Source organism: Eubalaena glacialis, chromosome 4 (assembly GCF_028564815.1).
Source record: "Eubalaena glacialis isolate mEubGla1 chromosome 4, mEubGla1.1.hap2.+ XY, whole genome shotgun sequence".
NCBI classification, from domain to species: Eukaryota; Metazoa; Chordata; class Mammalia; order Artiodactyla; family Balaenidae; genus Eubalaena; species Eubalaena glacialis.
Window position 1 is genome coordinate 172,185,432 of NC_083719.1, and position 13,489 is coordinate 172,198,920.

The 13,489-nt window shown below is 43.5% G+C and overlaps 1 protein-coding gene across 1 annotated transcript in view; it reads left to right on the forward strand.

The window, feature by feature from the left end:
* Positions 1–3,111: 3,111 nt before the first annotated feature.
* NLRP3 (NLR family pyrin domain containing 3) overlaps positions 3,112–13,489 on the forward strand; it is a 53,176-nt gene continuing 42,798 nt past the window's right edge. The window contains exons 1-5 of the mRNA XM_061188593.1: positions 3,112–3,151; positions 3,321–3,641; positions 7,265–7,369; positions 7,885–9,661; positions 13,109–13,276. Of these exons, the coding sequence (XP_061044576.1) occupies positions 3,359–3,641; positions 7,265–7,369; positions 7,885–9,661; positions 13,109–13,276 (2,333 nt within the window). The 5' untranslated portion in view covers positions 3,112–3,151; positions 3,321–3,358. The remainder of the gene's footprint in view (positions 3,152–3,320; positions 3,642–7,264; positions 7,370–7,884; positions 9,662–13,108; positions 13,277–13,489) is intronic.

The window sequence follows — 13,489 nt, forward strand, 5'->3', positions numbered from 1 at the left end:
TCCATCAATAGATGAATGAATAAAGAAGATGTGGTATATATGTACAATGGAATGTTATTCAGGCATGACAAAGAAAGAAATCCTACCATTTGCAACAACATGGATGGATCTTGATGACATTAATAAATAAATGAGACAGGAAAGATAAATACTGAATGAAATCAGTGAAATAAATGAGACAGGAAAGATAAATACTGAATGAAATCACTCATGTGGAATCTAAAATAGTCAAACTCATTGAAACAGAGTAGAATGACAGTTGCCAGGAGCTAGGGAGAGGAAGAAAAGGGAAAATATTAGTCAGAGGGTGGGCAGTTTCTATTATGCAAGATGAAAAAGTCCTAGAGATCTGCTGTACAGCATAGAGCCTGTAGCTAATAATACTGTATTGTGGACTTCCCTGGTGGCACAGTGGTTAAGAATCCACTTGCCAATGCAGGGGACACGGGTTCGATCCCTGGTCCAGGAAGATCCCACACGCCGCGGAGCAACTAAGCCCATGCACCACAACTGCTGAGCCTGTGCTCTAGAGCCCACGAGCCACAACTACTGAAGTCCACGTGCCTAGAGCCCGTACTTCGCAACAAGAGAAGCGCACCACAACGAAGGGTAGCCCCCGCCTTGCTGCAACTAGAGAAAACCCGCGCTCAGCAACGAAGACCCAACACAGCCAAAAATAAATAACTAAATAAATTTATATTAAAAAATACTGTATTGTGTACTTATTATTTGGTAAAAGGGTAGATCTTATATTGTGTTCTCACCACACACACAAAATCATAATCATTATAGGGTGGGGAGAAACTTTGGGAGGTGATAAATATGTTTATAGCTTTGATGGTGGTGATGGTTTCACAGGTATATACTTACCCCTAATAAGGTGGTTAAAAATATAACAGTCAATTGTTATTGTACTGTCTGCAGACTGCCTCCATGTGACGGCTTGAAAGTGCATGGGATTTGCAGTCTGATGACCAGGTTATGCTCTCAATTCTCTATTTACCAGCTCCGGTGGTATTCTTCATCGTACTCCCCTCTCTGTCAACAAAACACTCACGTGGCTGCTGTCAGAGTTACAGGGAACATCCACTGAGTAGCAGTTGAATTTCCTCCCATTCTGTACCCCAGTGGCCACTGAGGAGAGGCCAGACATCTCTGGCTACAACCAGTCTCAGCTTTGAGAACTTCAGTTTGGAAAATCCAGTGATGTGAGTAATCGTTAGTCTCTGCCTTTGTCTGTGATGCAAGCCTGTTCACTCCATAGTGAGACCACATCCTTCCTGCTGGGCTGTGACTGCTATAAAATTCATCTAGTTTCCTCTCCGGCTGTTCCTGAGGCTGACATCTGGGTGAGTCCAGCTCTGTGGAGCGGGGTGGCTGCAATGGTCTTGGGAAGAATGGGGAGATTGTGTCAAGGGCCAGAACTTGACTAGAGATTTCTTTTGCCAGCCTTCAGGTCCGTCCTTCAACAATGCTTCTGGAATGTTCTTTTATGTTTATCACTATTTGGGTGCTATGTGTGCGAGGGCATGTGTGTGGGGGGGGACGGGGGGTGAGGACAGGAGCAGCAACCACTGCTTACACCCATGACTCCAGCAGATTTGCCAAGCATTCCCCCAGGGAGAGGATAGATGGGATGCATAAAAGCAAATGAGTATTTTAGAAACCAAGGGACAGAGAAGGTAAAGGTCAAGGTGGGGTGCACTAGGGTTAGGGATAGGGGAGCACATAGGAAAGGCAGAGTCCTGATGTGGATGGAAAGATCAATGGAATGGGACCTGGGAGGGTCTGCAGCGCTGGTGGATCTGTCTGGAGTGCCCCCTCCCCTCCTGCTACCTGCCAGATGCATAGGGAATGGATTTGGTGTGGGGTGCATGAGGCCAGGAGTGGAGAGGCAAGAATGAAGATAGAAGGAGAGATGAACATGTTTGAGATGTCTTGAACATTAAACTGTGTTCTTTATAAATTCCGTTTTGGAGAGTTCCAAAGCTTCGTAGGGCCTCTCTCTTCCTTTAACATCATTTATGTCTTTGGGCTAATGTTGTGCTTTTCCAAATTCAGTAATATGAAGGGATAAATTCCAAACAAAGCCAATGTGTTCATCCATCTAAAATCTAGGAGATGTGTATGATCAAAAGATATAGCAGCTTATTTCTGGTTTTTGTGGAACTCAAACTCTAGTTAGGAAACTGAATTGTTGAACACTGTAATGAAAGACTCTGTGTGATAAAACCTGGGAAAATGTCTTTGCCTTTTAACCATTTATTTTTATCATCTTTGATAATTTTTCCTCCTATCTGACTGAGATAGCTACTTAAATGGTGGAAGAAACGGTCTCACACTTTTTAAGCTGAGAAAAATGCAACGTTAGGGGCATGACTCAGAAATCAGTGACCCTGGTCTAAATCCTGGCTTTGTCCCTCCTGGCTGTGAAAACCTGGGCAAGTCACTTAGCCTAAGACTCAGTCTCTACTTCCATACCATGGGACTAGGAATTTAATCTTTGGGCTTTGTGCATCAGGGCAGCACCTAGCCCATGAGAAGCTCTCAATAAATGTGAGTTCTAATAATTATTATAATTGTGATTTTTGCAAAGAGACATTAAAGAAATATATGTGTTTATTATTCTCCCTTATCACCCCAAGTTCCATCCCATTTCAGTTTTTATCAATCAGTGGACTGATAAAAGTGCTATTGCAGACCATCCTCTCCTCTACATGCTTTTATGTTCTCTCTCCTTTTCTCTCTCTATACATATGCTGCTCTGTTATCGCCATATTTACTCATTCCTGGCATCCTTCTTCTTTTGTCCCTTACTCATCTTTCCTTGGTTCAAAACAGAAACAAGAAACCAGAGTCTTTCAGTTGGAAGGAATGTAAAAAACATATTTTCTACTCTGTCATTTTATAGACGAGGAAACTGAAGTTGAAGAACAGTGAAGAATTTGTCCAAGGTCACACATAGCCAGTGATCAGTGGGACCAAAGTTCTCTTGGTGATACATCAAGGTGGCATCAGGAAGTGGTTTAAGATACACATTGCAATGTTAATGTGACTGTGCTTGTGGGTTTAATTGTTTCTCTCCACAGGAGCACCTTTTTTCCATGGCTCAGGACACACTCCTGGGTCAAGCCAATAGGAAAGCTCTCTGGTAAGTATTTGACTCGCTTTTCAAAACGAAAGATGGCAACTCGTTAGAGTCTGGTGATTTCTTTTTTTCCTTTCAATCTTCTGGGTTTTTGATAGTTTAGTTTTCTCTGAGGGTAGACTTCTTAAAAGACTTCTTATCCATATGCTGTTTTCACCACCTGATTTCCCAGTGTGGACCTATGCCCAAGGACTCTGACCAGGGCTGCAGATGAGCATGGCAAGTGTCCGCTGCAAGCTGGCTCGTTACCTGGAGGATCTGGAAGACGTAGACTTTAAGAAATTCAAGATGCACTTAGAAGACTATCCTAGTCAGAAGGGCTGCACGTCACTTCCTCGGGGTCAGACAGAGAAAGCAGATCACGTGGATCTAGCCACTCTGATGATTGATTTCAATGGAGAGGAGAAAGCATGGGCCATGGCCAAGTGGATTTTTGCTGCAATCAACAGGAGAGACCTTTATGAGAAAGCTAAGAGGGATGAGCCAGAATGGGGTGAGTGGAAGGAAGATGGTATATTTTTTAAAATTGTGATAAAATACCCATAATACAAAACTTACTGTCAACCATTTTAAAGTGTATGATTCATTGGTGTTAAGCACATTCACATTTTTGTGCAATCAATCTCCAGAAATCTTTTCATCTTGCAAAACTCTGTACCCATTAAACAATGATTCCTCATTCTACCCTCCCCTCAGCCCCTGGCAATCTCTTTCTGTCTCTATGAATTTGACTATTCCAGTACCTTTTATAAGTGGAATCATACAGTATTTGTCTTTTTGTATCTGGCTTATTTCACTCAGCATAAACATCCTCAAGCCTCACCCATGTTGTCACATATGGCAGGATTTCGTTCCTTTTTAAGGTGGAATAATATTTTGTGGTATGTATATACCACAGTTTGTTCATCCATTCATCCATCAGTGGACTTTCTGGTTGCTTCTAGCTTTTGATTATTGTAAATAATGCTGCTATGAACATGGCTGTACAAATCTCTTTGAGACCTTGATTTCAATTCTTTTGGATATATGCCCAGAAGTGGAATTACTGGATTACATGGTAATTCTAGTTTAAATTTTTGAGGAATGTTTTCCATAATGACCGCATCATATTACACTCCCACTAGCAGTGTACAATTGTTCTAATTTCTCCACATCCTTACCAACACTTATTTTATATATATATTTATATTTTTTTGATAGTAGCAGTCCTAATGGGTGTGAGATGGTATCTCATTGTGGTTTTGATTTGCATTTCCCTATTGACGAGTGACGTGAGCACCTTCTCATGTGCTTGTTAGTCATTTGGTTATCTTTGGAGAAATGCCTGTTCAAGTCCCTTTCCCATGTTTTAATTGGGTTGTTTGTCTTTTTTGTTGTTGACTTGTAGGAGTTCTTTATATATCTTGGATATTAACCTCTCATCAGATATATGATTTGCAAATGTTTTCTCCCATTCTATGGGTTGCCTTTTCACTCTGTTAATGGTATCCTTTGACGAATCAAAGTTAGTATGTTTGTTTGTTTGTTTAAATTTATTTTATTTATTTATTTTTTGGCTGTGTTGGGTCTTCGTTGCGGTGCGCGGGCTTCTCACTGCGGTGCTTCTCTTGTTGTGGAGCACAGGGTCTAGGTGCACGGGCTTCAGTAGTTGTAGCACTTGGGTTCAGTAGTTGTGGCTTGTGTGCTCTAGAGCGGAGGCTCAGTACTTGTGGTGCACGGGCTTAGTTGCTCTGCGGCATGTGGGATCTTCCCGGACCAGGGCTCGAACCCACGACCCCGGCATTGGCAGGCGGATTCTTAACAACTGTGCCACCAGGGAAGCCCAGTATGTTTGTTTTTTAATCACTTGTTTTATTATCTTGGCTTCATCTTCTTTTTTCTTCTCATGATAGTGCTATGAGAAGATGGAGGAAAGCAGTTTACTTTTTTCTAACTTTTTTAAAAACCTAAGTCAGGGCTCATATACCGCTAGGAATCTTCTCTGAATAGTTACACTTAATCCAAATCTCTCCTGTGCCTGAAACTTCCTCCAGGTCTCCATCTAGCTCCTCATGTGTCTGCCTGCATAGTCAACAAACTTGAATCTCTGCTTCCCATGGCTCAGGGGGCAACCTCTCACCTTATAGAACTACATAATTTCTGGGGAAAAGCTTTTCCTATGGCCATTACTTTGGGTGTTGGAATGATCAAAGAAATACTCTTTAGCCCTGTGGACAGGCTGAGGGTGAGGTTCTTCCTTCTGGCTCTGGTTCTGAGCAAGGGAAGGGTACAAGGATGGGCTCAGAGGAATCTAGAAAATCACAGGATGATGATGTTGAGCTAGCGGAAAGGGGGAATAAAAATGAATCAGCGTTTCTGAAATGGTCAGACAAAAATGGTGGTGTGTATGTAGTATATCCATGCCATTTGAAGTCAGTTTTATATATTTAAACTTCTGTTTTCTAATGAATGTTTACCCTGTTTACCCTGTTTTTTCTTCCAACCCTGTATTGTCCATATTGGCATGTCTAAAGTCAATTAAAATGTATTTATACTGGCAAAAAAAAAAAAATGAATCATCAGGTCAGAAGCACAGTGAACTGGGGAAGCAATATGGGTCTAATGAGGGAGATAAAAATAATATGGGGGCATGAGGGCAAGGGCGTACACCAGTGGGATGTTATAAACAAATTGCATATAATAACACAGTTATTAATGTGTCAGTACTTACATACTCAATAACCCTTTTAAAGTATAATAATCATAGTGGCAGAAGTAGTTCACTAAGCAGTTTTTGTGGATTTTATTCATTCTTCACAAGAACCCCAGGAAGCCTGTGCTTTTTCAAATGAACTTTCAGTTTTATTATACTGAGTGAAATAAGCCAGTCACAGCCCCTGGCGGTTGCCAGGGGCTGCAGGGAATGGGGAATGGAGAATTGTTGTTTAATGGGTATAGAGTTTCATTTTTACAAGATGAAAAATAATTCTGGAGATTGGTTGCACAACCATGTGAAGTGAGCCTGGAAAAGGTTTTGGTTGTCCATGACTCTGTTCTAATCAGAGCCAAGACTGGGATTCAATGCCAAGTGTGTCTTTGGTGGAAGCCTGGCTCTTAACCACTGTGCCATTTGGCTTTTACATCTGGGTTGTGGGGTTGAAGAATGATAACTAGGGTTAGAATTTTTTTGTTTTTATGGGGGGTGCTGGCTAGGGTTAGGTTTTAGGTAAGAATTAAATTTTAGTCTTGGTTTGAGTTAATGTTTAGATTTTGTTTTGTGGTTTTGTGTGTGTTGGATTAACAGCATTGCCATTCAGAATAAGTAGACACCTATCAGGAATCCTTTATGTAGCTCTTCGGTTCCTGCCCACCTAAAGTTATCTGTCCCGTGTGTTTCCCTTGGTGCCTAGCTCTTATTCTACTGTGTCTAATTTCTCCTATAAGATGCTTCTTTGGGATGTGTTATTCAGTGATTGTTTAGATCTGTGATTCTCAACTGTGGATGCATGTTGGAGCTTTTAAAATATAATGGTGCCTGGGCTCCACCTCAGAGAATTGACAAAGGATCACTGGAGGTGGAGTCCTGGAATCAGTGTTTTTAAAGCTTTCTAGGTGAATCTAAAGTCAGCCAGGATTCTGAATACTGAAATAGAGAAATAGACATAAGTCAGATTGGTTATTCTTACTCTTAAGACTCAGGATATGGGTAAGATGAATTTCAGGTGTTTGGGGTCAAGGAAGGATGATATTGCTGGCCTTTAGCCATCTTGGGGATATTGGAAAGTGTGTGGGATGGCCTCAAAACAAGAGCACCAGGGAGGGAGTCTGCCAAAGACAAATGAGGATAAGAAACCTTGATGCCTCACATGTTTACTGTTTGATTTCCAGGCTTGGGAGACAGATTCCAAGACTGGATACAGTGTGGACATAATTCTGGGTGGTATCCATTGCTTTGAAATTAGGAGTACAGGAATGCCCCTAACTGGACATTCAACTGAGCTGTATTCTGGTTTGGGAGATGTTCAGGGCAGGTGCCTTTGACCTGTGCCAGGTGTTAGATATTGGATCTCAATGACGTCACCTTAATCAGGAGTCCTGAGTTTTGACACTTTGAATTTTTCTTCCTTTTACTCTCAGACAATGCAAATGTTTCTGTGATAAGCCAGGAAGAAAGCCTTGAAGAGGAGTGGATGGGTTTACTGGGGTACCTTTCCAGAATCTCTATTTGTAAAAAAAAGAAAGGTAAGCAATGGGGGTGGCACTTCTAGTTGGGTTTGGAGACCTGGTTCTGTAGGTACTTGAAGCTAGGAAGGTGGATAATTTGGTGATCCTAACATGTTCCTGCTCCTTGGGGTGAAAAGGCCTGTCTCAGGAAATCCACTTCAGCTTAAGAAATAGATTCATGTTTGCATGGCTCCTGGGAGTCCCAGAACCAAGGGGAGGCAATTGAGTGTTTCAGGTTTTATCAGGCATGAGCTGCAGACTACCTAAAGGAGTAAGATTGAATAAAAAGGATCTTCTGGCCAGGGCCAGTTCATATGGCGCTTTGCTGTTCTTTTGTTTAACCGTGTCTAGGAAGACTTTGACATCCTAGATTTTCTGGGGCTGTTCATACCCAGGCAGTGGAGAGAAACTGCAACTCCCATTCCTCAATTCCAGTTACCATTCCTTACAGACCACCGGCCCCTGCTGATAGCTCATCTCTGGTGGATGTGCTCAGGCTTCTTCCAAAATCTAACTTTCTGTCTCTGCCACAGATTACTGTAAGAAGTACAGAAAATATGTGAGAAGCAGATTCCAGTGTATCAAAGACAGGAATGCCCGTCTGGGTGAGAGCGTGAACCTCAACAAACGCTTCACCAGGCTGCGTCTCATCAAGGAACACCGGAGCCAGCAGGAGAGAGAGCATGAGCTCCTGGCCATTGGTAGGACCTCAGCCAAGATGCAGGATGGCCCCGTGAGTTCCATGAACTTGGAATTGCTTTTTGATCCTGAGGACCAACACTCTGAGCCTGTGCACACGGTGGTATTCCAGGGAGCAGCGGGCATTGGGAAGACAATACTGGCCAGGAAGATCATGTTGGACTGGGCGTCAGGGGAACTTTACCAGGACAAATTTGACTATTTGTTTTACATTCACTGTCGGGAGGTGAGCCTTGGGATGCAGAGGAGCCTGGGGGACCTGATCGCCAGCTGCTGCCCTGGCCCAAACCCACCCATAGGCAAGATTGTGAGCAAGCCTTCCAGGATCCTCTTCCTCATGGATGGTTTTGATGAGCTGCAAGGTGCCTTTGATGAGCACACAGAAGCACTCTGCACCAACTGGCAGAAGGTGGAGCGGGGAGACATTCTCCTGAGCAGCCTCATAAGGAAAAGACTGCTTCCCGAGGCCTCTCTGCTCATCACCACAAGACCCGTGGCCCTGGAGAAACTTCAGCACTTGCTGGGCCGGGCTCGTCATGTGGAGATCCTGGGTTTCTCGGAGGTCAGAAAGAAGGAATATTTCTTTAAGTATTTCTCAGATGAACAGCAAGCCAGGGAAGCCTTCAGGCTGATTCAGGAGAATGAGATCCTCTTCACCATGTGCTTTATTCCCCTGGTCTGCTGGATCGTGTGCACTGGGCTGAAACAGCAGATGGACAGTGGCAAGAGCCTTGCCCGGACATCCAAGACCACCACTGCCGTGTATATCTTCTTCCTCTCCAGTTTGTTGCAGTCCCAAGGAGGGAGCCAGGAGCACCACAACTCTGCCACCCTCTGGGGTCTCTGTTCATTGGCTGCAGATGGAATCTGGAACCAAAAAATCCTGTTTGAGGAGTGTGACCTCAGGAATCATGGCCTGCAGAAGGCAGATGTGTCTGCTTTCTTGAGGATGAACCTATTCCAAAAGGAAGTGGACTGTGAGAAATTCTACAGCTTCATCCACATGACGTTCCAGGAGTTCTTTGCTGCCATGTACTATCTGCTGGAAGAGGAGAATCAGGGGGAGATGAGCAACACGCAGCAGAGTAGTCTGAAGCTTCCCAACCGAGATGTGACAGTCCTTCTCGAAAACTATGGCAAGTTTGAAAAAGGGTATCTGATTTTCGTTGTCCGTTTTCTCTTTGGTCTTATAAACCAGGAGAGAACCTCCTACTTGGAGAAAAAACTGAGTTGCAAGATCTCTCAGAAAATCAGGCTGGAGTTGCTAAAATGGATTGAAGCAAAAGCCGAGGCAAAGATGCTACAGATTGAGCCCAGCCAGCTGGAATTGTTCTACTGTTTGTATGAGATGCAGGAGGAGGACTTTGTGCAAAGGGCCATGGGCTATTTCCCCAAAATTGAGATCAAGCTCTCCACCAGAATGGACCATGTGGTTTCTTCTTTTTGTATTGAGAACTGTCGCCACGTGGAATCACTTTCCCTGAGATTGCTCCATAACTCATCCAAGGAGGAGGAGGAGGAGGAAGAGGAGGAGGAGAAAGAGGAGGAAGTTCAACACTCTGATGTGAACCATTGTGTCCTCTCTAATCCTCATGTTGCATATTCTCAGCGGTAAGGAGATTCTGCTTCAGGCAGGTGGTAGTATATGTCTTCTATTTTCCAGCCACCTATCTCTTGGCACCTGCTCTCTCTCCTTCCTTCTCAACTGTCTTGCAAATGCGGTTGCCACAGCTACATAATAATGCCACCACCACTCATTTCTACCAGACCCCTTCATTGGCAGATATTGACTAGTAGAGAAAGGGTAGGTGGACAAACGCCATGAGAAAAAAGACAATGAAACAAAAAGCAAATGTTTGGTGGATGCCAATTTAGCACAAGGCATTCTGTGGGAGAAAGAATGGAATAAAAATGTTCGTAAACTCAAATTGCTTGTAATGTACTTGGGGCTTTAGTGCATAATACCCTATCAGTACCTAAGGGGCAAAACAACCCCTTTGACTCTGCCCAGGGACACAGAGGACAGAGGGCCCTCAGCGTTGGATGCTTGGGGGAGGTTTCTTGGAGGAGTGGAGTTTGAGCCTGCCGTGAAGGATTGATAGGATGTGCGTGAGTGGAGGAGAAGGTAAAGGGATTTGTGCAATGGGCTCTTGTATGAAGAAAGCATGAATATGATCTGAGGAAGAGTACTTATGTTGGAGAAAATGGGGAGGGACATGGCTTCACTGGACCAACCAATGAGGGGAAATCGAGGGAAATAGGGCTGGAAAGGAGAGAGTGCTCCAAGGCCCCCACCTTGTGTTTGCAGCCAGGCATTCATCAACAGCACCCCCTTCAGGGTCTGTTCACCCACTTGCTAGGGGGTTGGACGCCAGTTGCTGTGTGTGTACAGTGAAGGGATTGAGTTACTTGACTTCTAAGTCCTTGCACAGAAACTGCCACAGCTACAGTGGCTGTGGGGAGGTGGTTGCTCTGTGAATGCTTGGGTTTAACCGCTATAGAAGACACTTGACATAGGACAAAATTCAGGAGAAAGAGAGCTGACCCTTTCACTGGCAGCAATAAATTTTCAGCTCCCTCTCTTTGCCTCAGCACCACTACCAGGATGACTTTTCTATTTACTGTCGGGTCATCAAGGACCACCCGCTGGGGCTTCAGTGGTGGCTAAGACCAAGGTCCTGCTCACAGCGACTTACAGTTGGTTTGTGGGGACAGGCAGGAAACAAGGGCAGTTGGTAGAGAGGATGGGCTTTGGCAAGAACACTGGTGGAGTGCACCTGAAGCACATGGGTGGAGCCCTTGAACAGCCGGACCCTGAACGATGGGGCATGAGAGAGCCATGGATGTGCAAAGGGCAGCCCAGATTGAGAGAATAGTGGGTTCAAAGGGTGGGAGGTGGGAAAGCAGGGTACATTTTGACAATGGCAAATAGTTCAGAATAGCTAGAAAGAAGATGGGAGAGGGAGAGAAAGAGAGAGGGGGACTAAGAGGAGAAGATCTGCTCTCTAGGGCTCTAAAATTGAAGCTGAGTAAACAAGACATCTGACAAAGATCACACGGCTGTGAGGAAGGCTGGCAGAGACTCAGACTAAAACTCCTGATGAAGAGCCTGATGCCCATTTTGCTAGATGACAGCTACCTTCTTTGAGGGCAGGCGCTTGCTTTGCGTGTTCTAGAGCCTTCGAAGGGCCAGCAGCATGGGCATCCACCTGGTGCCTGTTAGAAGTGCAGGACTGCAGGCCTGATCCTAGATCCATGGAGTCAGAATCTGCATTTTAACAAGAGCTGAACTTTGAAATCACCTGGAAGTCTTAAAAATATCAATATGCTTGGTCCCACCTCAGAGATTCTGACTTTATTCCTATGGCCTGGCCTAGGGATTTTCGAGAGCACTGCTGATGCTATTGTGCAGCCAATGTGAGAACTGGTCTCTGGGTCACTTAGCAGAGTGTCCAGGGCCATGGACAAGACAGCCGACTGTTGAAGGAGGAGAAGGATGCCTGAGGGAAGGGCCAGAGGGTATTCACAGTCAGCCAAAGTCACAGGCTCTTTCTTAATTGTTTTTTACTTTTAATTTTATTATTATTATTTTTTATTGAGGTATAGTTGATGTACAATATTATATAAGTTTCAGGTGTATGGCATAGTGATTCACAATTTTTAAAGGTTACATTCCATTTATAGCTATTATAAAATATTGGCTATATTCCTTGTGTTGTACAATGTATTCTTATAGTTTATTTATTTTACACATAGTAGTTTGTACCTCTTAATCCCCTACCCCTATCTTGTTCCTCCCCCTTCCTTCTCCCCACTGGTAACCACTAGTTTGTTCTTTATATCCGTGAGTTTGTTTCTTTTCCATTGTAGTCACTAGTTTGTTTTATTTTTTAGATTCCACATATAAGTGATATCATACAGTATTTGTCTTTCACTTATTTCACTTAGCATAATACCCTCTAAGTTCATCCATGTTGTTAAGACAAAATTTCATTATTTTTAAATTTAATTTAGTTTTTTAAATTTTAATTATTTTTTTTGTATTTATTTATTTATTTATGTGTTGGGTCTTCGTTTCTGTGCGAGGGCTTTCTCTAGTTGTGGCAAGCGGGGGCCACTCTTCAACACGGTGTGCGGGCCTCTCACTATCGCGGCCTCTCTTGTTGCGGAGCACAAGCTCCAGACGCGCAGGCTCAGTAATTGTGGCTCACGGGCCCAGCTGCTCCGCGGCACGTGGGATCTTCCCAGACCAGGGCTCGAACCCGTGTCCCCTGCATTGGCAGGCAGATTCTCAACCACTGTGCCACCAGGGAAGCCCTTTAATTTAGTTTTTAATTTTTATTTCTTTAATTGAAGTATAGTTAATTTATAGTGTCATGTTAGTTTCAGGTGTACAGCACAGTGATTCAGATATATATTCTTCTTCAGATTATTTTCCCTTATAGGTTATTACAAAATATTGAATATAGTTCCCTGTGCTATACAGTAGGTCCTTGTTGGTTATCTATTTTATATATAGTAGTTTGTATATGTTAATCCCAACCTTCTAATTTATTCCTCCCCCCCACTTTGGTAACCGTAACTTTGTTTTCTATGTCTGTGAGTCTCTTTCTGTTTTGTAAATAAGTTTATTTGTATTATTTTTTAGATTCCACATATAAGTGATATCATATAGCATTTGTCTTTCACTTATTTCACTTAGCGTAATACCCTCAAGTCCATCCATGTTGTTGCAAATGACAAAATTTCATTATTTTTTTATGGCTGAGTAGTATTCCATTGTGTGGCATGTGTGTGTGTGTGTGTGTGTGTGTGTATACATCACATCTTCTTTATCCATTCCTCACAGGCTCTTTGAATCATAGGTGTGTAGAACAGTCTTACCAAGGCTCCTCTGGCCTTTTTCATTCCTCAGTGCACAATCTTTGGTTCTGTGACTGATTTCTTAATTCCCGGGAGGCCTTTGAACTGGTGTCAGCCACTCCTGGCCCCTAGCTTCAGTTTGCTATTCTTAGAGATTGACTTTGTTTTCTGTCCTTCCTTCCTTCCAATTTCTAGATTGGTGAACTATCTCACTTCCAGCATTTGCAGGGGCATCTTCTCAGTCTTGAGCAATAACTGGAACCTCACTGAATTGAACCTCAGTGGCAATAGCCTGGGAGACCCAGGGATGAAGGTATTATGTGAAACACTCCATCAACCTGGATGTAACATTCGCAGATTGTGGTAAGAACATGTGTGTGTGTATGTGTGTGTGTGTGTGTGTGTGTGTGTGTGTCAGAGAGAGAGAGAGAGAGGGAGAGAGAAGAAGGACCAGATTAGTGATTAGTTTTCTAAGGTTGTCATAACAAAGTACAACAGACTGGGAGCCTTAAACAACAGAAATTAATTTTCTCACAGTCCTGGGGGCTAGAAGTCCAAGATGAAGTTGTCAGAAGG